The 24,313-nt window shown below is 56.4% G+C and overlaps 1 protein-coding gene across 3 annotated transcripts in view; it reads right to left on the reverse strand.

The window, feature by feature from the left end:
- CCDC88C (coiled-coil domain containing 88C) overlaps nucleotides 1-24,313 on the reverse strand; it is a 122,914-nt gene that overhangs the window by 23,676 nt on the left and 74,925 nt on the right. For 2 of the 3 annotated variants that reach the window (XM_032878641.1, XM_032878643.1), the window contains exons 11-21: nucleotides 21,148-21,294; nucleotides 20,369-20,513; nucleotides 17,122-17,306; nucleotides 13,256-13,393; nucleotides 11,172-12,242; nucleotides 8,844-8,971; nucleotides 7,616-7,757; nucleotides 6,617-6,805; nucleotides 4,816-4,977; nucleotides 3,136-3,413; nucleotides 216-359 (exon numbers count right to left, since the gene is read on the reverse strand). In XM_032878641.1, coding sequence (XP_032734532.1) covers nucleotides 216-359; nucleotides 3,136-3,413; nucleotides 4,816-4,977; nucleotides 6,617-6,805; nucleotides 7,616-7,757; nucleotides 8,844-8,971; nucleotides 11,172-12,242; nucleotides 13,256-13,393; nucleotides 17,122-17,306; nucleotides 20,369-20,513; nucleotides 21,148-21,294 — 2,729 coding nt within the window. The remainder of the gene's footprint in view (nucleotides 1-215; nucleotides 360-3,135; nucleotides 3,414-4,815; nucleotides 4,978-6,616; nucleotides 6,806-7,615; nucleotides 7,758-8,843; nucleotides 8,972-11,171; nucleotides 12,243-13,255; nucleotides 13,394-17,121; nucleotides 17,307-20,368; nucleotides 20,514-21,147; nucleotides 21,295-24,313) is intronic. The other variant, XM_032878642.1, reaches the window with a different exon arrangement.

Here is a 24,313-nt window from a genome sequence, read left to right on the forward strand (position 1 = left end):
GGATACAAAGGCGCCATCCCCAGGTGTCACTTGGTCACTTGGGTCCTTCCATCCCAGCCACCAGCTAGAGACCCCTCTCATCCTGTGCCCCCCAGCTGTGAACATGCCGGCCAGGGGACCCTGCAGATCTCTTGCGGTGGGGCTGGGCGAGTCTATGTGAAATCTGAGAGGGCAGCTGTCCTGCACGGGGCCCAGGTGGGGTTCCAGGTGCTCACCTGTCCAGCTCACCCCGCAGCCGCTGGTTCTCACCCACGGCCATGGCGCCCGTCCTCTGCTCCTGCTGCAGAGCCTCCCTCTCAGTGTTCAAAACCTTCTCCCGCTCATCCAGCTCCGCCTTATGCTTCAGCATGTCCTCGTGCCTGTTGGAGGGGAACGCACCTGTTGGGAGCTTGCCCTGGGCCTTCCTTTCCCCTGGGGAACAAAGTCCCTGGAAAACTGGGAAACCTCCCGCAGAAAACGGGGTTCCTAGGGCCACTGCTCTCTGCAAAGCGGAGGGGGACAGGGCAGGGAACAGGCGGGGCCTGTTCTTGCCACCTGACAAGTCCGCACAGTCCCCTGGACTTCCTGCCGAAGCAGAACCCCCTCCCTTGCCCACCTGGGCACACCGAGACTCTCTTTTCTGCACTTGGACCGCTTTGCTTCAGACGTTATAAATACTTACGAGGTGGCTCACCAAGCACAAACAGATGTAAAAGGAACCACAAAACAAACAGCTCTATTCCAGCAGGTAATCCCTCTTGACCAGGGGCTGGGTAAGCCCTCCGCCCTCCTCCCCTTGAGAACCGAATCTCCTTGTTCTTGGTCTGTCTCAGCTGCAGGGATGGAGGCTTGCCCGGCAGGGGCCCAGCAGCTGCCAGAGGCCAGGTCTTCACATGCACACACGTGTGTGAGCCCACACACGTGTGCGAGCCCACACACATGCACACACTGCCCCCCTTTCTCATGGGCCCCAATCACAGCCCTTTCCCTCCCCCATCAGCTCGGTTCCTTTTCCCCCTTCCAGCAGCCCCTGTATCCGCGGTTCTGGCACAGCGGGCTCTGGAGGGCAGCAGAGCGCAGATGATGAGCCCAGGCTGTCCCTCCTCCTGCGCGGCATCCGCTGTGCTCAGAGAGGACTCAGGATCCCCTTCGAGTCCAAGGCAGTGACTGACACACCGCCTTTCAGCCGTCCGCGTTCAGGGAAACCCCTCTTTCTAGACCCCCTCCCTTGTCTGAGCTGTTCACACTCGCAGACGGTCGGACCACAGTGTCCAATCAGTCTTCAGACATCCATCCCTGGGCCCCCAGCCCCCACGGCAGCCGTGCTCGAACCGTCCTACTGCCACCGGGAATCATCGGGGAGTGAAACTCAGAAACACACTCAGGCGGCTGTTCGAGGACAAACTTTCGCCCGGCCTTCAGGCCCAGGGTGGAGGCTGACCCACTGCGGACAGGTGTACGACTGGAAGAGGAGGTTTGGCCTAGCTCTTCAGGTGATGATAAGTCACCCAGGTCTGACAGATCAGGGCCACGGGCAGATGATTAGGATTCCCCAAATCCTGCTTCCCTACTGTAATGGCTTAGAAAAGGGCCAGTGACCAGGGGTAACTGTAACCACTAGTAACCACCGGAGGGCAGGACAGACGCTGAGCGTCTTGCTCGCTAGTGAATCCTGGGTATGAGGCCGGGCACTCAGTACATCTTTCTAAGAGAATTAAGAAATGAGCATCTAATTTCAGAGCCATCACCCCCGTGTTCCAGGTACCTACATTCTCGAACTCCCAGCCCTGCTGCAGACAGACCAAAGGTGCCTCCAGCTACCTGCCCAGCCTGGTAAAATTCGAGTACTAAAATAGTTCCGCCTGCTGTATTGACAAGGAGCCAGACGGTAACCCACAGTCTCTCCTCCCTCAAGGCTGGTCCAAATTCCGCCTGCAAAAACCTTCGCCCTCTAATCAGACACTAAGAATACCATGAGGGGCTATCATAACACCTAGGTGCTTGGTGAGTGGTGGGCATGGGGCTCATTCCAGAGCTCAGGGAATGCTGTGGGCTCTACTTCCCAAACCAACTGGGAGCAACCCTCCACGTCCAGACAGAGCACGTGCACATAGTACATGCTAAGTGTCGCATGAAGCCTGGGTGGGCTCCGGGGGAGTGAGGGCGGAGATGCCTGGAAACAGAAGATGCTGATTTTGGCTTATTAGGGGCAAGTGCCCCAACAGCCCCTGAAGGATGGCGATCTGGGTGGATAAAGCAGGTAGAGGAGCCCAGAGAGAGGCAAAAAGGAAGGAGCAGGTGAGTGAATAAATGAACGTCACCACCTCTGTGCCCTCAGCGTCATCACATGCCCTCACAAGCCTCCACTGGCCCAGCAATGAAGGCGAGTCAAGGGAAATGCCAGCCTCTCTGCAGAGACACAGCTTCCTCCTGTGTCCCCGCCAGGTGCACCCCACCCCTCCCTCCCGCCAGACCCCGGGTCCCACCATAGCTGCCTGGGTGCCGGGGCTATCGGGGGCCCAGCCGGGGCAGGAGCTCAGGCAACACAAGCTGACCCAACAGACCCGACACCCAGGAGCCTGGGTTGTCAAGGGCGCCAAGTGACGATCTGTCCCACTCAGTGCAGACAAATTTTAGATCAATTAAGTAAAGGAGAGCAGGTAGTTATTGAGAGAGAGGGATGGCTAAAACGGACATGGTTTCACTCTACTGTTCTCTTCGCTTTCTACATATTCCAAAGCTGCCAAAGTTGAAGGCTGGAAAGCAAGGGTCCCACACCCAGACAGGGAAACGAAGCAAGTCACTGTGGACTGGCAGTGGTGGGGAATGTCCTCTATGTGCCCAGTCTGGAGTGGAGTGGGGAGGTGGTGAGAGTCCTCAGGGCAGCAGGGACCCCGAAGCTGGGTTTCCCTGAGATGGGATTCATCATGGCACCGCCTTCTCCACGTGGGGGGACCCTCCCGTCACTCAGGCTCCAGCTGCACACGCTCCCAATGGCTGAGAGTGACTCCGGATTTTACCCGCCCCTTCTGGAAAGTTCAGGGGTCCCGGGCAATGTGAAGCAGCGGGGCCAAGAGGGAAGGCGGGGGAGGCTCCCGGGCCCGGGAGGTGACCCCCGGTGGCACGACCCCTGGTGGCCCCGACACCCGCACACACCTCTCTCGGAGATCCCTGTGCTCCAGCTCCAGGTTGCGATGTAGCGTCTTGAGGCAGCTGTGCTGGCGGATGAGGGCCTCGTACTCCGAGGACTGGCGCTCGTGCAGCATGGCCAGGTGCTCGTGGTCCTGCATCAGGGCCTCGTGGGCCGCTGCCAGCCGCTCCTGCTGCCGCAGCAGGTTCTCGTTCTCGCTCTCCTTGGCCGTCTGCTGGTTCTGCAGCTGGGTGTACTGCGAGGTGAGCGCGGTGTTCTGGGAGCTCAGGGTGGAGTTCTCCACCTGCGGAGGGAGAGAAGGGGTGGACTCACAGACCCCGCGTCCCCACGCACAGCCACCGCGCCAACACAGGAGGCAGACATCAAGACCACGGGGACCCTCCAGGCAGGCAGCACCCGCCACCAGGACTGTCGTCTCTGAACTTTAGAACCGCTCTGGGGGATGGGGGCACAGCAGACCATCCCAGGCGGCACCGTCTTGTGCCCCTCCCCACAGGTGACCTACTGGGGCAAATTGCATCCTTTCTCTGGATAAGCTCCTTCGGCGCCCTCTTTGACCACTTTTAAAGGCCTATTTTTCTAGGACCCGTAGAAAATCAGGAACGAGAGAGAACACCTGAATACCACCGCAGCCACCCTCACTGAACTTATGTTTACAAAACGACCACCCAACAACATCCCAGACCCTCAAAAAACCGACTAGGGAGCGCTACCTAACTCACTCTGGGACCAGAGTGACCGACCGCAAAACCAGAGACCTCCCCACCACCACCACCAAAACCATGAACCGATACCCTATTTCATTATTTTTGTTTTGTTTTAAGATTTATTTATTTATTTATTTGACAGACAGAGATCACAAATAGGCAGAGAGGCAGGCAGAGAGAGAGAGGGGAAACAGGCTCCTCACTGAGCAGAGAGCCCGACGTGGGGCTCGATCCCAGGACCCTGAGACCATGACCTGAGCCGAAGGCAGACGCTTAACCCCCTGAGCCACCCAGGCGCCCCCTATTTCGTTATTTTAAAAGAATAAACCCTAGCCCCTTTGCCAAATAGTTTCCTACATACCATCCCGACCCAGGCTGCATATTTTCAAACGTTTTTCTCACAAACAGCATTAATGAAAGATTAATTAATTTCTCCACAATCTGTCAACCATAAATAAAAACCAACATCCTCAACTAGGTGGCATGGGATGGGAGTTTTGCTAGAAGCTCTCAACAGCTTTCCAGCCACCTCACCCCCTACTTCCTTGGTGGAGACTCAAAATTCCCATCAGCTTACAAAAGGCTCTGCCAGCATTTATCGTAAACAAACCTGGTTAACTCTGTTGAGCTCAATGCATCTGAGCCTAGGATCTCTTTCCAAATCACTCCTAGTAAAATCTCAAGGAACACAGACCTGGGGAAATAGGCAACCCTACAGGGCAGAGCACAGAAACCGAGTCGCTAGCCCTGCCGTCAGACGCTCGGTGGTGGAAACGGCTGCACACCTGTACCACCTTCTAGCACCCTGAGACTTGGCACCCCTTGCTCACAAAGAGTCTATGAACAGCACAGCCTCCCCCGCGTGGCCTGGCTTCCTGAGGAAGAGGAGCTGGCGTGCATGCTGGGGCCAGTCTCAGGGAGACACAGAGATACCCTCCCCACCGGCCCACTCCCTGGGGCCTACAGCACGGGGCTCACCTGCAGCTTGGCTGTCTGGGTCTGCAGCGTGGTGTTGTGCTCCTGTAGGAAGGCACTCTGCTTCTGCAGTGTCAGGATCTGAGAGCTGAAGGCCACGTTCTGCGTCTCCACGTGCTGTAGCTGTTCCTTAAGCAGCTGCTTCTCGGCCTGCAGAGCTGCATTCTAGGGGAGGCGGAAGCAGGAGGCCCATCAGACATCAGCTCGGTCAGTGTTCACCAGCCCCGGGCACAGGGGCTGTAAGGAACCGCCAAGAGCTGACACTTTGGGGGACTAAAACCAGAGTCCAACAGTTAAGAGAAGTAGCATGTTTCCCTCCTGGAAAAGACAGACAATCAACAGAATTGCAAGGGAAGGGGGAGAGGGGTCCTTTTCTTGGTATGTGCTTTCCAGACAGAAATGCATGCACATCACGGGGACACTGCTTCCAACCTGAGCATCTGAGTGCAAGGCCAAGGTGAGCTGGGGTTAAAGCCAAGGGCTCTCTTCTCTCATTAATGCTTCTGCGGACCACCCCATGAGTGTACTTCTCTGAGCTTATCCCACTGGACAGGGACTAAAAGCCTGTGACCACACCTCACCCTGCTCAGGAGTGACAGCAGATAGAGTAAGTAAGTTGCTCCATAAGACTGATAAAGACTGTGTAAAATATGCCACCAAGAAGGCCAGGGACCAGGACAGGTGGGCTGTAGCCTGGTGCTGTCCTTCGCTAACACGGGATGTAGCGTCGAGTCTTTCTTATTTTTTTAAAGATTTTTTTATTCATTAGAGAGAGAGCACAAGCAGGGGGAGAGGCAGAGGGAGGAGCAGATGCCCCACTGAGCTGGGAGCCCGATTGAGGGACTCCTGAGATCGAGTCCCACATCGGGCCCGATTGAGCCCGATATGGGACTCAATCTCAGGACCCGGAGATCCTGGCTTGAGCTGAAGGCAGACGCCTAACAATCTGAGCCACCCAGATGCCCCATAGGGTCAAGTCTCTTAAACTCTATCTCCACTTTCTCATCTGCCAATGGTGAAAATCCTCACTACCTGCTTCACAAGGTTGCTGGCAGAGTCAAACAGCATCAGGGGATTAGACGTGCACCGTCAAACTTCTTCTGTAAAGGGACAGATTGAGGGTTTGCCAGACATGTGGTGGCCATTCCAACCAGTTACCTCTGCCGCCACTATGGTGGGAAGACGAGCCCACACAGTATGTAAATAAAGGGCATGTCTCTGGTCCAATAAAACTTTATTGACAAAAACAGGTGGCGGGCCACGCTTTGGTAACCCCTGGGAAAGCACCGTGGAGACGGAGAACTGGTGTACAAGCTCCAGGCCAAGTCTGATGGGCAGGCAGTTGGATTCGCTGTGGGAAAATGTGATCCACACCTTTCCAGTAGAAAGGGCAAAGGGATCTCAAATGGAAAGGAGAGTGTAGGAGTTGCCAGGACAGCTGAAGAAGTATTCAGCTACAGAAGGGGCACCTGGGTGGCTGTTAAGCACCGTTAAGCGTCTGCCTTCAGCTCAGGTCATGATCCCGGGGTTCTGGGATCGAGCTCTGCATCGGGCTCCCAGCTCAGCGGAGAGTCTGCTTCTCCCCCGCCTCTCCCCCGTCTTGTGCATCTGTCAAATAAAGAAAATCTTAAAAAAAAAAAAAAAAAGAAAGAAAGAAAAAAGAAAAGGTATTCAACTAAATCTGGATAGATCTCAGCAGGTTCTGACCTCCTGGGTCCTTCCCACGAATGGCGGCCTATCAGCGGGACGATCACTAGGGCACAGTGCCTTGCTCTCTCTCTCTGAACCCGGGCAGCCCACTCACATTCCGCTCCAGCTCGATGGCCCGGTCTTTCACTAGGAGCAGCTCCATGGTAGCCTCCTTGTGGCTGGGCCCCCAGGGCTCCTTCCCCTGGCGGCCGGTGACCAAAGTCTCCGCAGGGTGTTTGAAAGAGTTCTGTAAGTGCTTGCCTTCCTCCTGGCTCTGCCTGAGGATCTCACACTCTGTCTTCAGCTGCGGGGTGTGGGAACAGGAAAGCAGACTTGGGGCAGGAAGAGGCCCGTTCAGAGCTCTGTGTTCACTGCTAGAGGACAGTCCCACAGCGAACCCAATTCCTGAGCATCCCTGACCCCTCGCCTGGCATTAGGGATAAGCCTGACACCTGGCTCTTGCTCTGTGGGGAATGCCCACAGCCCAGCCCATCCTCCCCCTTTCTCCTCCCAGAAATCTGCCTCAGTCCCAACTCCAGTCTTCTCGCTTCCCTAAGCCTCAGCAGCCCACTCCACAAAATAGAGGTGAATCTGGGGAATATGGACCAGGGGAGGTTATAAAGTCCCTTCCAGCCCGAGAACTGCTTTTCTCTAGATTCCTTATTCAATTACACAGCCAAGAACTGCGCCAAGGCTTCAAGAAGGAAAGCTGGAAATCACGTATGTACCAGGAGTGGACATCCTGACCGAGCCCTGGTGCACCCACACCTGTCCCATCTCAGGGTGCCCCTGGGACTCTACGTCTGTCTTGGTCCTGATGCTCACAGTCTCATGCCGATTCTTGCCAGTGTCTCAGATCCTGCCTAACAGACTCAAAGCTGCTCTGGACCTGGCCTCCTCTGCGCCCAGGCCTCTGGTTCACTCTGGTTCCATTTGGCCCCAATGTGTATGATTCTGATGGCAGCCCCGCTCAGAACCCCGTGGGTCAGCACATCTGCTCCGGGAGATGGGCATCCAGCCACCCCTCTGCTACCCGGGTGAGGGGCTGGAGAAGGTGAGGCAGAGGCCTCGTGTCTGGGACTCACAGCTGGCCTGGAAAGGGGTCACATCTTACCACCTGGAGTTCATTCTGTAACTGGCGGTTCAGGCTGGCTTTCTCTTCTATCTGTGCTTCCAAGAACACAATCTTTTCTTCTTTCATGGCTAACGTTGTTTTTAGTGCTGACTCATTTCTGCCCTCCAAAATATTGCATTTTCTGAAAAATACAAATATACAGTAGTTTTTATCTGTCTCTTCTGCTCACAGGCTCCCAATCTCCCAGCTGCCAACACCTGTCTCCCCCACTGAGCCGGTTTCCTTTGTAATTCTGCAGCATTTGGCCCAGAAGAACCATAAGAGCCACAAGCCATCATTCAGAGCCCTCCCCAGGGTTCTCCACAGAGACACACCCATGACAGCTTCAAATGAAATGTCACTGCTGCAGCTCTACAAGCAGAGTCTTAGGGAGGGATTATCGTGGCCATTTTACAGATGGGGAAACCGAGTCTCAGAATGGTTAAGCAATTTGCCCAAGATCACAGTGCGAGCTAGGTAAGTGGTAAGTCTGCGTGGCCCTTTTGCCACACCAACAGGGTGCCACGTCACCCATCACATGGAGCTGGGACTCTAGGTCTCTGCAAAAGTCCAGCAAAGTCCACGATACCGGATTCCCTTGGAAAATGAGATCGTTTTGGAAAAGAATAGCAGGCAAAATTCACAATAGTTAATTTTTTTTACAATTCAAGGGCTGGGGTCGGGGAGAGAGGAACAAATAGGTAGGCAGAGCACAGAAGACGTGTGGGGCTGTGAAACAAGTCTGTAGGATCCTATAAGTAGACCCGGGCAGCACACCTGTGTCAACACCCATGGACGTGCAGCATCAGGAGTGAACCCTACGGTTCACTGCGGGCACTGGGGGATGAAGGGTCGCTGGGGACACAGCAAGTATAACAGGTGCACCACTCTGGTGGGGGATTATGGACACTGGGGAAGTTATTCCTGGGCGGGGCAGAGAGCATTCAGGAACTCTCTGTATCTTCCCCTTAATTTTGCTTTGAACTTAAAACTGGCTCTAAAAAAAATCTATTTTAAAACAATTAAGAAGTCTTCCCACTGGACAAGAGAGTCTCCTTGCACTCCTCCCCGGGACTCTCCAGGAAGAAGCCCTGTCCCATGAGGGACGCCAGCCTCTTCCAGAGATCACATGCAAGCCCCAGGTTGTGCAGAGTGAACTGAGCTCTGGAGCTGGGGGTGTGCAGCACGCTCTGAGAGGGCCCACAGACCGCAGCAGGGGGGTGCTCACGTGTTGCTGTGGCCGCTCTCATCCTGCAACAGCAGGTCCTTGTGGAGGCCGACCTTCTCCAGCCCCTGGCTCAGCTTGTCCAACTCGCTGCTCAGCTGCTGGCTCTTCAACTTCTCCAGCACCAGATCCTGCCAGGACAGGGAGAGGACAGGGAGGGACGCGGGTGGGATGGAAGCCCGGCAGGGAGGGCCTGGCATGGGCCCCTTCTCAAGGCTGAGCAGCTGCCTTCCAGAGTCACAGCTGACTCAGGCGTCCTGAGGGCTGAGCTGACAGTTCAGTGGGGACACATGAACCCCAGGGATGTCTTCCAAAGGGCAGGGGAGAGACACACGTTCCCAGCCTCCTCGCCCTGAAGGTGGACCAAACTACACGGCAATGTGTCCAGGACGTATGTCTGCAATACCATTTCCGTTGACCTTGGAGGAGGACGCCTGGATTCTGACATGCCTGCCTTTTTCTGTGGAGTCATGGAATGAAATACTTTTTCCTATTGCAAATTCTCTGCAAGAAGTACTAGGAGGAGTACTGACAGAGCCAGGCAGTGGCTCAGTCATTAAGTGTCTGCCTTTGGCCTGGGTCATGATCCCAGAGTCCAGGGATCAAGCCCCACATTGGGCTCCCAGCTCAGCGGGAAGCCTACTTCTCCCTCTCCCACTTTCCCTGCCTGTGTTCCCTCTTTTGCTATATCTCTGTCAAATAAATAAATAAAGTCTTAAGAAAAAAGCCAAAAATCCCTGGTTTTGGTTCGCTTTGCCAAAGTGGGGCTCTCTTTTAGGTGGGTCCCTTCCTGGAGGCCCAGCTTCCTTCCACGTGTCTCAGGAGCTCTCCAGGCAGGCACTGCTCTCTGCCTGGTACCACAGCTACTGGCATGTGAGCCGCCACCCCCGCCCCAACAGCAAATCCTCAGGCCTGCGATGGCAGTAATGGAGCGGGACTCGCCAAACATTCCATCTGCTCCCCCAAATTTCCCAGCCACCCAGCGGCTGGCGGGTAGTTCTGGCCAGCAAGTTGCAGGTGGATGTGCCCTGAGTCACCGCAGGCCACGGCACAGAGCCTCTCTCCTGCCGCAGTGACTGCCTAGGCCCTGTGCTGGGGGAGGAGGGGTGGAGCCATTCGTCCAAGCAGCCTGGACTGTGGAGTCACAGCACAGACAGCAGGGTCCCGGGGTTGAGGGGGTGTGGCGCACCTGGACTTTCATGAGTGAGAAGTCAGCCAGGGGTGAGGAGCTGCTATGATTCTGGGCTTGTCTGTGACCTCAGTGTAACTGATGTGAAGCTCACAGAGACAGGGATGAGGGGTTGTACTCATGTTGTGTGTCTCCCCCCACAGCATACAGACCTGCCTGCATCATCGTCTATACTCCTTTTAGGACATGGAGACGACTGTGTGGTCCCCAAACCTACTTCCTTTTCTCCCCTGGCACACCGCTAATGCACATCTCGCCTGACCTGCAGCCAGACATGGCTGGGTGACTGAGCTCTGGACAGCACAGTGTGGTCCCTCTCACTCACACTCTCCCTCATCCACCTGAGGTCACAGTCTGGCCACGCCACCAGGTGGCAAAACCGAGCTGCCAGACTCACTGCATTTAAGGCTGCCCGTGAACAGCCATGCTGGGTTCCTACAGGCACGAGACCCGACTTCTGTGCCGCACCCTGTGGATGCTTGAGTCATTCCCTAAAGCAGTTTATTCCCCTGCCCAAATCCTGGAGGAACAGCCAGATGACCTGGGGGATAAATACTAGGGGAAAAGGAGGACACAGACCTAGTAGGAAACTTTAAAACGCTCATACCCTTAGATGCCATAGTTTCACTTCTAGGCACAGAGATGTGTGTGTAAAGAAGTCCGGTGTTATTTAAAATAATGACAAAAATCGGAAAACCACCTAAATGTCCAAAAAGTAATTGCAGCCAATCTACAGGATCTACGGAATTAATATCTCGCAGCCATTAGAAACCCACGGCTTAAAGCTTACTCGCTACACTGAGAAAAGTTATAGGAAGTGAAAGGCCAAAACGATTAGGATGCAGGAAAGGACGATGTCAAGCATGTACATGTGCAAAGGCCCACGGGAGGTGATGGGACCAAGTGAGCCAGACCAGGAGTGGTGGTCAGCTCTGGCCAGGGAGACTGTAACAGGTGACGTCTCTCTTCATTCTCGTCCCCGTAGACACCATCCTGGGTAGCACCAGGGACAACACACACAATCCCACTTCTGTTTGGGAGGCGCACCCCATGGCGTGCCCCCACGCCCTGGGACCGAGACGTCAACCCCGCCCCCTCACCCTCCCCTGCGCATGCCGGCCCACCCGCCCGCAGCAGCTCACCTCTCGCAGGGTCGTCAGCGTCCGTGTGTGCACGGTGACTTGCTTGGTGAGGTCCCTGTTGTCCCTCTCCAGCTCCTTCAGCTTGCTGGCCGCGTCCCTGCAGCGGGCCAGCTCCTTGTCCAGGGCGCGGCTCTCCTTCTCCGCAGCGGACAGCTTGGCGGTGCTGTCGTCCAAGACCGCGTCCTTGAGCTCCACCTGCTGCCACAGCCGCTTGGCCTCCTTCTCCAGCAGCTTCTTGTCCTTCTCCAGCTGGGCCACCTCCTGCTCCAGGGCCTTCCGGTCCTTCTCTGACCTCTCCAGCTGCTTGTTGGCGAGCCGGAGGGCCTCCAGGTCGCGCTGCAGGGCCTGGTTTTCGGCCTCCAGCTCCCTGAGCTCCTGCTCCAGGGCCTGGGCCTTCTGGCCGCTGCTCTCCAGCGTCTGCTGCAGCCGCAGGTTCTCGGCGCTCACGCCCTGGTAGCTGAGCTCCAGGCGCTCGGATTTCTTGCTCAGGGCCTTGAGCAGCTCCACGTTTTTGCGCAGCTCCTCCTTCTCCCGCTCCAGCTCCTGGTTCTCACGCTCAATCTGCGCCATCTTGGCGCCCGTGAAGCGCAGGGTCTCCACCATGCGGCGCAGCTCCAGGTTCTCCTCGTCCAGCTGCTTGTTGTCCCGCTCCAGACCCTCAAGCTGCACCGACACGTTCTGCAGGGTGTCCAGAGACTTCCTCAGCTGCCGGTTCTCGAGCGCCAGGCCCCGACTCTCGCGCTCCAGGGCGTCCGCCTTCTCGGTGGCGGTCTTCAGGGTGGCCACCTTCTTGGCCAGCTTCTCGTTCTCCTTCTCCAGCTGGCGCAGCTCCCTCTCCAGCTCCTCCGCCCGTTCCACCTTCACCTTCACCTGCTCGAAGTCCTTGTGCAGCTGCTGCTTCTCGAACTCCAGCCTGCTGAGTCGGCTGCTCGTGTCTGCCACCGTCTGGTGGAGGGCTTTGTTCTCCTTTTCCATGTCCTTCGCGCGGGCCTCGCTGCTGACCTGCGACCTCTCCCGCAGCGACCACACCGCCTGGTTGAGGCGGTCCTTCTCTTGCTCGAGGACCTTGATCTGCAGAGAAACAGAATGGGCACGAATGACACGGCGGCTGCACGGATGTCGTTCAGTGATCTGGGTTCAAACCGGGAGACTCAAGTTCAGGCCCCCGACAGAGCACCCAGATCCGTCCCGCGGATTCCCAGGGGGCTGGTGTGGATAGCAGGTAAAGGGCACTCGTGACTTTGTTCAAGCCAAAACACACCCACAGCAGCCCGAGTGATTCAGAAATGCAAGCCACAGCTCTCCCTCTGACTCCAAAGAATGGATGAGATTTCCCTGGTACCTCTCACCCTTGCCGGTGGGACCCCCACGACCTGGGCCCATCCGCCTGCGGCCTCCCCTTACACCACTCTCCCCCGGAAGACACTGCAGGTGATCTCTCTCTGCCTCAAACATTCACCATCCTCAACGCCCCCACCCAACACCAACCTTTAGCACCCCTGGCTCCCCCTCATCCTGCAGGGCTCAGGGTGACTGTCAGCTCTGTGCCTCTAACATGCCTGGCTCGCCACAGGACGCGTACCTTGGGCATCATGACCACTTTCCTACCCAGAGCTTGGGGGTGGCAGAGCGGGAAGAGAGAGGCCTGGCTTCTGGCTGGCATCCCCGAGCCACTGCACCAGCCCTGGGATGCCCACCCTGGGACTTCTTGTGGTGTGAGCCAAATAAAGCCTGGGGGCTGGCCGGGGCTGTCTGCTAGGACGCCGCGGACGCCTGCAGCTGGGTCAGCTCCTTGTCCTGTGCATTGCAGGACACCTGGTAGCAGTTCTGACCTCCACCCACATGCCATCAGCCCCTTCCCTCCCCTTCTCCCAATCACGACAATCAAAACCAGGACAGCCAGTGTCCCCTGGGAGGCAAACTCTGACCACCTGCTCCTCCACTGTCAGTTCAAGAATCGCTGGTTTGGGAGCAGCTCAGCTGGGCAAGTGGTGACCATGTGTCGCTCATCCACTACCAGGAAATGGCTGGAATCCTGGACGTGCCCTGTTGCGGGCGGGAGCATCCGTCCCGGAGACACCTACCTGCCTGGCTCTGTCAGCCTTCAGGCTCTCCATGTCACTCTGCAGCTGCTCCTTCTCTCTGATCAGCTCCTCACTGAGGGTCTCCAAATCCTGGTTGCTCTGCTTCTCCCTCTCCAGCTGCGTCTGTAACTTCTCAATCTGTGGAGACCAAAGACCCAGCCCATGCACGAGTCAGCCTTGCAAGGCGAGCTCCGCTTTAGGACAAACCCAAACCCGTCAGCTTCGCACAATACTCTACTAGGTCTCTTCTCGAGAAAAAAAAAAAAAAAACCCATCCGGACGGTGTTCCGTAGCAACCTCAGTCCTGAGCCCACACCTTGCACTTTCTGCTCGGGGAGGAGGGGAAGGTCCTGGGTGCCAAGTCCTCCTCAGCCTCGCTGCCGTGTTCTCAGCCTCCTCCAGGTCCCTCGCCTCAGTCTCAGGCCTTGTCCACCCACGCGAGGGTCGGACCCCATGCTTGGGGGCCACCAGCCACTACCGTCTGATGCCCTGCCGGGACCTCCCGCTCACCCTCGTCCCTCTCCCTCCCCCACGAATGCCGCCTGGGTCGCTGACACTCCTGTTCACCCAGCTGCTTGGAGCCACCTTCTGATGCATCTCTCCTTCCTCCTGCACCCTCCAGGTAAGTTTGTCCCCGAGTCATGTCCTGTCTGCCCGTGCTGCTCCCTGCTCCACATGCCCATCGCCTGCCCCAGGCCAGACCACATTTCATCTTGCCCGGTTGACCACCCAAGCCCCTCCTGGGCACCAAGCTCTCCTGCTGGGCCCCAGCAGTGCCCGGGCTTCCTAAACATGAACCATCTAGCTCCAGCTTGTCACAGTTGTGCCCCATGCCCAGGGAGCGTGGCAGAGGCAGAAGCTGACTCAGCGGGCTGAGGCAACGCCCATGGTGCCATTGGCAGCACCAGGGTTCCAAGAGGGCTGCCAGCCCTTCCTGCTGACACCAAACTCCTTATCACTGCAGACAGGAGTTGGGAAAAGGGCAGGGACTGGCGTCAGAGGGACAAGGGTTCAGGATCTGGTCCCTTGCTCCTAGCGACAGGACCAGGAGCAAGTCTCTCTAACGGACATGGGGCCAGCAGTGTCCACCTTCACAAGCTTCTACCAGCACGGAGCGCTTAGCAGACACCGGGCCCCTGTCAGGTGTGCCAATGTCAGCTGACCTCCCTAAGAGCGTGCGGACTGTTACTACCAATCATCACACGGAGGGCGACTCTGGGCGGGAGGAGCTCAGTGACTCACCCAAGGCCTTACAGTGAACACAAATCAGAGCGAAGATGCACACCAGTGGGCGACCCCAGCCCTGGTCTCGTGCACAGTCCGGGGCCCTGTGGTGCGTGCGCCCTGCCTTCCCAGCTCACCCCAAGCTCACCGTTAATCTACCTCACTGTCCCTTCTGTCCCAGAGAGAGAATTCTCGTCTGAAGACATGATTTCCCCACATTCCCCCATCCCTGCTGGATGCTCACTGTCCTCCTTCTCCCTTTCTGGTTCTTTCTGCCATGAAACTGGAGCCCCAATGCTTATTCATCCCTGAGGGACCACAGCGACCCTGGGGGAGTTAGCTGCCATCCTGCTAGCCCAGAAAGGGCTTTCTGTCCTTCCTCAAGACCCCACTCAGGCTGTGGGCTCCCAGGATATGTGGGTGCCAGGGAGTTTCCTCTCAGCCGTGGGGCTGTGTGCTTCCCCAAAGGGTTGCCCCCTTCCTCTGAACATAAGGATTCTTTACTTCTCAGCTCAAGGCACAAACTCTCACGAGATTGACATAAAGTTACAGTCGCTAGAGGGAGGTGGTTTCTCTAAAGTCCGCAGAAGTTCCGTGAGTGAGAGGAAGGATATTAACTTTGGGGAACGACGTTTCCCACAGACATTGCAAACCTAAACAAGCTTATAGCCTGGGCTACACTCGGGATGGTGGGGAGAGCCAGGCTGGCACCTGGGGTCTGGGCCTCCAGGTCACTATGTCCCCGCTGGCCCATGTCCATCCTATGCTATGCTGTCTGGACTACCTCCAGGAAAGTCAGTGTCAGGGCCGCGTCCCTTGTGGGGCTCTGCCAGGTCGGTGGTTCACCTATGGGCCAAGAAACACAGCCGGTGGCTGAAACACAGCCCACAGAGAGAAGGATAGCAGGGTGAGGTGACCAAGGCTGGGGAAAGGAAAGACCATAACCCTCCGCTCCAAGTCAGAACCAGCCCTGGGCAGGCTGAGCAGAACAGGGAGGAGAGGTACTCTGGGGGGCAGGAGGACCTTCTTCCAGGGCTCCCTGCACCAGACACAGAAGGCTCCAGTCTGGGAATAGGGGCACCTCCTTTGCACCAGGAATGCTGTGCCAAGACATGTTTCCCATGGGCTGTGGCAGGGGAGGGGCTGTCCCCTGGGGAACTGATGCAAGAGGAAGTGGGGAGGGGCGAGAGAAGGGGGCTCAGGAGTAACGCCGGGCAGGCAGCCCCCACTGCCAGTCCTGTCTACAGTGGGGCGGGGGGGGGAGACCAGGGCGGACCCCGAGGGCAGAGGAAAGTGTGAGTGGTGGCCTCGGAGGCCAGCTGGGAGCTGGGCCAGCGAGATTACCCTGCCGCTTTTCTATGGCTGACCATGAGGACCTGCAGAGTCAAAGGTTCTCATCTCTCTAAAGGTCAATTTTTTTTTAATCTTGGCTGAGGTCGGATTGCCATTTATAAAGACATTTCCTGTGCTAGGCCTCCGTGAACGTAAAACCCCAAACCGTCTCAGTGCCTTCCACTTGCATGAGGAGCCAGGGCTCGAGAGCGGGAGCTTCCCATTGTCCTCCGGGAGACCACAAAGTATCCGGCACCCAGCAGGCTGCAGAGCACAGAAGCCTTCAAAGGGACGAGGAGGGTGAGTGCTGGAGCTGGGAGGCCCCCGGAGGGGACCGGAGAGACCATTCCAGCCGTGCCTCACCCAGAGAGGAAGTGCTGGGATAGCCAGGACCGGGGTGCCTGGTCTCCGGCCTGCAGCCCCCATCCCCTGCCAATGCAGCCTCCGTACACGAGGCTGGCGGGACCTGTGTGCAGGACGGACCCCTGCACCCCTGAAGCAGCCGTCCTGCACGGCGGTTGGCAAGCGAGAGCTCCCCCACTCTCTACCCCAGGTAGGATCTGGCAGAGGGTGTGCTCAGAGCCCACATAGCATCTGTGCCGTACCATGTGGGTGAGGAGTCCAGAAGCCCTGGGACCAACACGTGGGGGTAACCCCTAGCTCTCAACGGCCCCCTTGCACACCCTGCCATGAACTGGGGTCCTCATCACCACAGAGCAAAGACAGTTGGCAAGCCTGTGTCTATCCTCCCAGAGGTCTGGGCTCTACTGTGCTAAATCGAAGACCCAGCAGTTGTCCTGCAAGGCAAATACAATTCAGTCTTCTCTTCTTCCTCATCCCACAATCCAAGAGAAACTGAGCTCTGACCTTGTTTCACCACCAGCAATGCCCTAAAACCGTCCACCCGTGTCACTCACACACACACGTGACTTACATCGCTGCTTCCTCTCCCATGTCCCATCCTATGCTTTTTAATAGTGCACTGACTCTGTGCCAGACCCTTGACCTACAGTAAGTCCTATCATCCTTACAATCCCCGTTAACCCCATTTCACAGATGAAGACAACAAGGCACACAGAGTTCAAGTCACATGTGGGCCACACCCTCAAAGAAGTGGTGCAGGGACAAGCTGCGCTGCCTCTTTACTCTTGTCGATGACCTTCCTGTCCCTCCATTACAACGGACTGTGGCTGCACTGCAGTCAGCATCTCTGCTGGGCTGTGTGTGCTTGCTACTCCTATGTGCTCTGCCCGCTGTATACTACAGACAAGGGCTGGGGTAGGAGGTCGCCCACCCCTGGCTGGGGTTACCTTCTTGCTGAGCTGGTGGTTCTCCTTCTCCAGCTCCCCACACCTCAGGCTGTTCTCCTCCAATGCCAGGGACGTGTCCCGCAGCCCCTGAATGGTGCTCTGGAGGCTCTGGTTCTCCTTCTCTAGCTTCAGGATGCGGCTGGAGGCACATTCGTTCAGCTCAAACACAAACGACTTCCTAGAGGCTAAAGCACAAAGTCGGGTAAGAGGCCAACAGAGATGGCCAGTCGGTGACACTTCTGCGCCAGCCCTGGGAGGCTCAGCAGGAAGGGCATGGTAATCGGCTAGTTATGTCTGCCAAGAGCAGTAAGGTGGTTGTGTGGGTATGTATGCCTGGTAGCTGCCATCCTTTAGGCAGATTTTGTAATTTCACGACCGCATTGGAAAAAAATGAGATGACACGTGTAAATTTGTTTAAAATTCTAAGTGAGATGAAAATGTGAGTTGAAGACAGAAAAAGGCAGATTATCTATTCTGCCCCCAAACAGCTCAAATACAAATGAAGAAGGGGGCACAGACCCAAGAGTCACGACTAAACTTCTTGGCCCCCTCCTGCCACAAGCCAGGAAGGTAACTCAAGGGGGCTTTTTTGGGAAGGAAGAAGAGAATGTACATGAAAGCCCATGAAAGAAGGGACCGTGGGGGGTGGCGGTGGTGTCTGGGTGGCTCAGTCATTAAGCGTCTGACTTCCACTCAGGTCATGATCCCAGGGACCTGGGATCAATCCCCTGCTCCCTGCTCACTGGGGACTGTGCTTCTCCCTCTCTCTGTGCCCTTTTCCCCCGCTTATGCTTTCTCTCTCTTAAATAAATAAGATCTTTAAAAAAAAAAAAAAAGAAAGAAAAGAAGGGATCAGGGCTGTCCTGTCCCCACCAGTCCCGTCAGTGGTTCCAAATGCTCCATTCTGGGAGCCTTACCACACTTGCTAACACAGCCTCCCCTTACCACACTTGCTAACACAGCCTCCCCTTACCACACTTCCTAACACAGCCTCCCCACCGGCTTCTTATTCATCAGGCCAGGGGCTGGAGGCACACAGAGCAAGCACATCAAGCTGGAAACAAAACGTGTGCATTCACACCCTCTGTCTGATCGTAAGAACTGGAGGCATCAGCATCCATCTTGAAGCGTTCCTCACCCACCGAGGATGGCAGAACATCCCCAACAAGCCGGAGTGTCCTACAGACCCCAGGCAACAGCAGGCACGCCGCGGAGGCGGTGGCGGGAGCGTTGGCCGTGCCGACCCTCCCAGGCCGGCGCACACGTCAGCACATGTATTCTCAAGGGACACACATGCATGGAGGGCTCAGTTCTCACCATGCTACAAATGCAACGAGCCCGACCTAAGACCCCAGGGACTCAGGACCCAGGATCACTCGGACCATATCTCTGCAGCAACCATGAGGAAAAATAACATTTTTAAATTATGGTGTAATACAGAGAACATAAAATTAACCATTTTAATCATCTTCCGCATGCAGCTCTGTGGCGTTCGGTACAGTCTCACTGTCTTGCCACTGGCCCCGCCGTCTACCTTCAGACTTTGTGGTCATTCCCGACTGCAGCTCTGTGCTCACGGCATCAAAAGAAGGTTCCACAAGTTAAACAATGGAACTGATTACAAGCCTCATTTCCTCTTCAGTGAAAGGCAGGGCCTCAGAGACCACAATGAGGACACAACAGTTTATCACAAAGAAAACCAACGGCTCTTCGCCGGGTGCTGTGTTCATCAGCATCCCCAGCAATCGGGTGTGCGTGAGCATGTGTGTGCGTGTGCATACATGTGTGTGTGCAGGTGCATGTGGGGGGGATGGGTTTTGATGCGACCAAGAGGAAAGGTGCTCAGCACAGATTGCCCGTCCGTGGGCCAGGCATGGTGTAACGCTTCACGCCTCCTGTCACTGGATATTCACAGCAATCCTGCGAGGTGGCTTCGTTACCCCCATTTTGCAGGATAAGAAACCGAGGTTTAAAGGAGGTCATCTAGCCAGCTGCTCTGACTGGAGAAGCCACCACGGCGCACACGCACCAGGATGTTCAGGCTCTACTCCCCCTATGCCGCCATTCAAACCAACGCCCCTCAGCTTCCAGATAAGCACTAGGAGCTGGACCACCAAGAAGAAATCATCATCACTGACCTGAAAGGGCTCACAAACATACTTTAGTCTGAATTGGTGAGGCTTACCCACCCCATCAGCTGCCCCTCGTGGTTGGTCTGAGCCTGTCCTAGGCAGCCCGCACCACGTCTCTGCTCCACCAGGGGGCAGCAGTCCTCTCCAGTGGACCTCAACTCGCAGAGCCAGGGATCCCTGTGACCCCCCTGCCCTGCGGGCCCACCCCGCCAACAGCACTGGGGCACCAAAACTCGGACAGAACTAACTTCTCACATAGATTAACAATTTACTCAACTGATTTTAGGTTCGGAGCTCAAAGATAAGAAATAACCAGCTGCTCTCAGCGACCTTTTCATTATGCTTAGGGATTGTACTAGAATTGAAAAAGCCACCCCCAAACCAGCCATTGACCTACCAACGCTCTGTAAAGTTCTAAGTAAACATTAACTTGTGCTATCAGGTGCAGGAGTACTATTTTTGAACAAAGGAACTGGCTTATTGTTTGCCCAGCAAGCAGAGCTTCCTGCTGCTGGGCTGACTCCTGCCCCACCCACCTTCCCCCAGGCCAACACCTCGTCTGGGGTGCTGGGCAGCCGCCGCTGCCACCGCCGCCGCACAAGCACAGGGAGAGAGAAAGAGGTCCCGCTCCCGTGAGCAGCAGCCACTTAGCAATCCCCACCCGGAGAGACAGAAAACAGACTGCATCCATCTTGCCCAATTATGCAAATGAACAGAGGAAATAACGCTGGTGGTACAGCTAGAGTGGAGATTAATGGCCCCTGGGGATGTCACCTGCCATCCAGAGCTTTCAACCATCCACAGAGAAGCCTAAGATGTCCTCTGTGGGTCAGCATGCTGTAATCTGGAAGCTCCTAGGACGGTCCATATGGGAAATGAGAAAGCGGGCAACACTTAATTTGCATTTCACGTCCCAACAAGGAGGCTGCCAGACCCCTCATGTTCTCCTGGGGGAGAACTGCAAGGAAACTGTTCCAAATGGCACTTGAAAGAAGTCCTTTTTACTTGAGGGCGAGTGGACAGACTGACATGGAAGATTCTGAGCCAAGTGTTCAGCTCCCCGGCCGAGGGAGAAGGGGCAGCCGGGTTGGCTGGAGACACCAGGTGCTACCCACCGTCGGACAGGTCCGCGTTCTTGGACAGCTGCTCCAGCTCCCAGCCGAGGTGGGCGGACTCGTTCATGCTCTGCTTCTGGGCTATCTCAAGGACCATGTTTTCCTCCAGCAGCTCCTCGATTCTCTTCTTGTCTGTGTCCCGGTCCTGGTGCAGAAAGAGGGAAGGAGTAAGACCCTGGCCCCCCAGGCACCTGCCCTCATTTCCCCCAGGATGAAGGGACTCCATGCACCTGCTCACTGCAAAAAAAACCCCAAAACAAACAAACAAACAAACAAACAAAAAAGCCCAGCTGCAAGGAAATGTCTCCCACCCCACAGCCAGCTGTGAGAGTTACAGCTGCCAAAAGACACCCTGTCCCAGTGACCTGGGTGATGAACAGAGCCCCGAGGTCTCTAATGAATGCTGTCTGGACAGAGTGACATACCACGTGGGGCCTTAGAGAAAGTACCGTGAGGCCTGGCGGCTCTGTGGCCTTCAAGCAGGCCCAACGGGCCTTCAAGACGCTTCCGCATCACAGTTCAGCCCACACCGTGGAGGCCAGCAGAGACCTTCTTGTAACAGACACACGTGGACATCCATCCTTACAGGAAAGCATGAGCAGTCGAGCCCTATCTTGTAGGCATCAAATCCTGCCCCCTCCACGGCCCCCGGGACCACCATGGCAGCAGCAGCAGCGTGAGCCCAGGCCAAAAGCCCAGAGAAGGGCATAGCGTAAACTTGAACCTGCCCCAGTCCATGGGGGATGCAGTGGGGCAATGGGGGGGAGTGGCGGCAATACCAGTTCCAGGTCGTGAAGCTTGGACTTGAGCTGCAGGTTCTCTTTCTCTAGCTCGTGAACTTTGTCGCCCCGGGCCCGGGCCGCGGTCAGCTGCTCCTCCAGCATGGCCTTGGTCTCGATTAAAATGATGTTGTCTTCTCTCAGCTCCTGCTCCACAAAGACACACATGAGAACTGTCAGATGAAGGCACCCGGGTCACAAGGGATCGAGGCCCAGACACATGCTGCAGGGGTCGGGTGGGGCTGTAGCACTGGGGGGAGGGGTTCGGGTGTGGGCGGGGCTCCACCTCTGAGCACCTTCACCGTCAGGCTGCGCCAGGCCAGACGGGAGTCATTACTGGAAGAGAAAATCCACCATCAGGCAGCTCCCTGAACTCGGGCCCTCCTTCAGTGCACTCGTCCTCGGTGCCTACTTCGTGCCGCTGTGGTAGGAAGGCGTTTGGCACCTACAAACTCATCGGGGTGGACAAGTGGATGCTGCCGACCGACATGGGACCTTGCCGAGCCCCATTTCCTTAAGCAGGAAGAGGTGGGGCTGAGAAACAGTCCCGGGCTCGAAGGCTGAGTCCAGTCCTCGGGACTCAACATGTATTTCGTGATCAGGGTCCAGGGAGAAAGGAGCTATTGACACGAGTTTTCGATCCAGATCCGGCTCCTACCCGAACATCCTACATACATGCTCTTGGACAAACAATGGTTCTAGAAATGGGGACTCTCTAAGACTTAAGTCACAATCAGAGGGGAACCCCACAAATTAGCACCCCACTCCTTGTGTGTTTGCACATGCCAGGTGTGGAATGAGATGGCCATTTCCTCGCAGAGCCCCTTCACGTAGGAGGGGTTGCTGGACTCATAATCCTGCACCAGGCGGTGCCATTTCTCCTCCCCTCCCTACCCCACTTATGGGGCCTCTTGGTTTCTCCTCTCCCCAGAGCCCTTCCAGCACCACTCAGTATGTTGGAGGCACTGAGTTTCCCCAAATGCCTTCACAGTGTGCAAACACCCAGATGTGGGGACGTGTCTGCTTTTCTCAGTGGCAGTTTTCAAAGGCTTGTCCTGCTGACAGCTGGGTAGCTCCTGCTTGCCCACTGCATGTTCAGTTTCCCTGCATCAGAGATTCTCAGGAAAGGGGAAACCACGTGCCTTCTGGTCAGCGGTCACGGTTCTGATCAAAGGCTGGCTGCTGAGAAGGCTTTAAACCTCAGGATTACCTAAGTGCCCTCCTTCTGTTAAGAGAACATGTCCACCATGAGGCTGGTCCTGAACTGGGTGCTCTCCATCCCTCCCTCCCTCACTCAGTCCCACAGCCCCAGGACGGAAGTAGGGACTGTCCCCTCCTACAGAGGGAGACTCTTACTTGGGTAAATTAAGGGATGAACCCAAAGCCACGAAGCTCGAGAGGAGCTGGGATTTGAATTCTGGCCCAAGAACTCCAGACTTGTGTTCTCTCCACTGCCTCAACTGTCTGCAAACCATCCTCAAGGGGTTCATGGGGGAAAGAGGCCCCAGCGAGCAATAATGACGTGACCTAGAGCACACAGAGGAGTTTTGAGCAGGAAGAAGGCCTGGCCTTCCCTCTCCAGCCTGCACAGCTCACACACGGAGCTCCAGCAGACCCACCCAGCCGCACTCCCCATATCACCTCACGGCTGTCCCTTCAGCCTCATAACCAGCTCCTAATCAGCATGCAAAACCCAGCCTGGGTTGCCCCCTCTGAGAAATGCTTGCAAATTTTCTGTCCTGCCTGCTGAGCCAGGTACTTGGGCTCCCAGAGTGCTCTGGACACACCGTAAGGCAACGTGGCCTTCGCTCCTCCCTGAGACCCATCAGCTTCCCAGGGTAGGGCTGTTCCACGTCTGTTCTTGTGGGCCTCAGAGGTATGTTCAATAACACCTGTTGGCTGAATCATACCATGGGAGGGCGGGGGGCAGTCAGAGGGCATGTGACATGGGCCCTGAAGGACTCAGCGACCTCCAACAGGCAGGGATGGAGAAAAGTGTACAGGAGAGAAACAGAGCATGGAACATGATGGTTTTTAACTACTTCCCAAATACGTCTCCATCATCGCTTCCTGGCCTTTTGACTAAGATCAAGCGCAAATACGTCTCCCATCTTCTGGCCTCCACCTCGACCTCCACCGTATTCAAGCCAACAGAAATAGCTCAGCTTGCCTCGTACACCCTACTCCCTCAGAAGCGAGAAACCGGATCCGCGCAAAGTTGTGCCCAAGCTGCTACAGCAAGCCGAGGGCTCGGCCTGGAGGACTGAGAGGCCTCGTTCCTCATGCTGGGGCAGCAGCCCAAAGCCAGCCCGCCCCCCTGCAGACCTGACCTCGACTGAACCAGGAGGCTATTTCAAGGCCTGACCCAGCTCTGTGAACAGCTGAGGGGCCACATTTAGGCAGTCACAGGCCAGGCCTGATGGCTGGTCCCCAAGGGCTCGAGAGCTGCCACCGCTAATCTGGCATGGTGACTGGGAGCAGGGACTGGGGATATAGGCCGACAGGCTATGGCTCCCAGGCCTGCTAACGCGCCGTTAGCTGTGGGACGTGAGGCAAGAGCTTGTCCCTCCATCAGGGATCCCTCCCTCTCTAACACCGACAGGGCGGACCCGGGATCAGGTGTGGTAATGCCCAGGACGTACTCCAGACATGACACCCAAGGCCCGGGGAGCAACGGGCTGTCACCATTTCCTCACACCCCTGGAAGACACCAGTCAGCCCGGCAGCCCCTGAGCCTCCATCCACCAAGCAGCAGGCAGAGACTCGTTTCCATGGGGCCTCCTTGACCCCAATGAGCACCAAACAGCAGAGGCAGCAGTGGGGTGGGCCTGGGGGGTAGGGGCAGAATCAAAGACACAACCAGCTCCTTCCCGCTGGGCTCAGACTGCAGCACCCAGCCCAGAGGTGTCCTCAGGAGGGAGACAGGGCCCTCCACTCCGGCAGGCGGACCTCCAGCTCACTCCGTAGAGATCACCTCCTGGCGGAACACCATCTGCTCGGCCCTTTGCACCGCGGTCTGCTAAGCTCCATGGACAGTTCCAGGAGCGTGGTGGACTGAAGCGTAAGCCCAGCATCGGATCTGCCCTGCTTTAACTTCACACCATACCGAATTTCATCAGAACTCTTTAGAACACAGAGAAACGCAAAGTCGCTGGTGGAAACGGAC

This window comes from Lontra canadensis, unplaced genomic scaffold, assembly GCF_010015895.1.
Source record: "Lontra canadensis isolate GAN:19392208 unplaced genomic scaffold, GSC_riverotter_1.0 scaffold64, whole genome shotgun sequence".
Lineage (NCBI taxonomy): Eukaryota > Metazoa > Chordata > Mammalia > Carnivora > Mustelidae > Lontra > Lontra canadensis.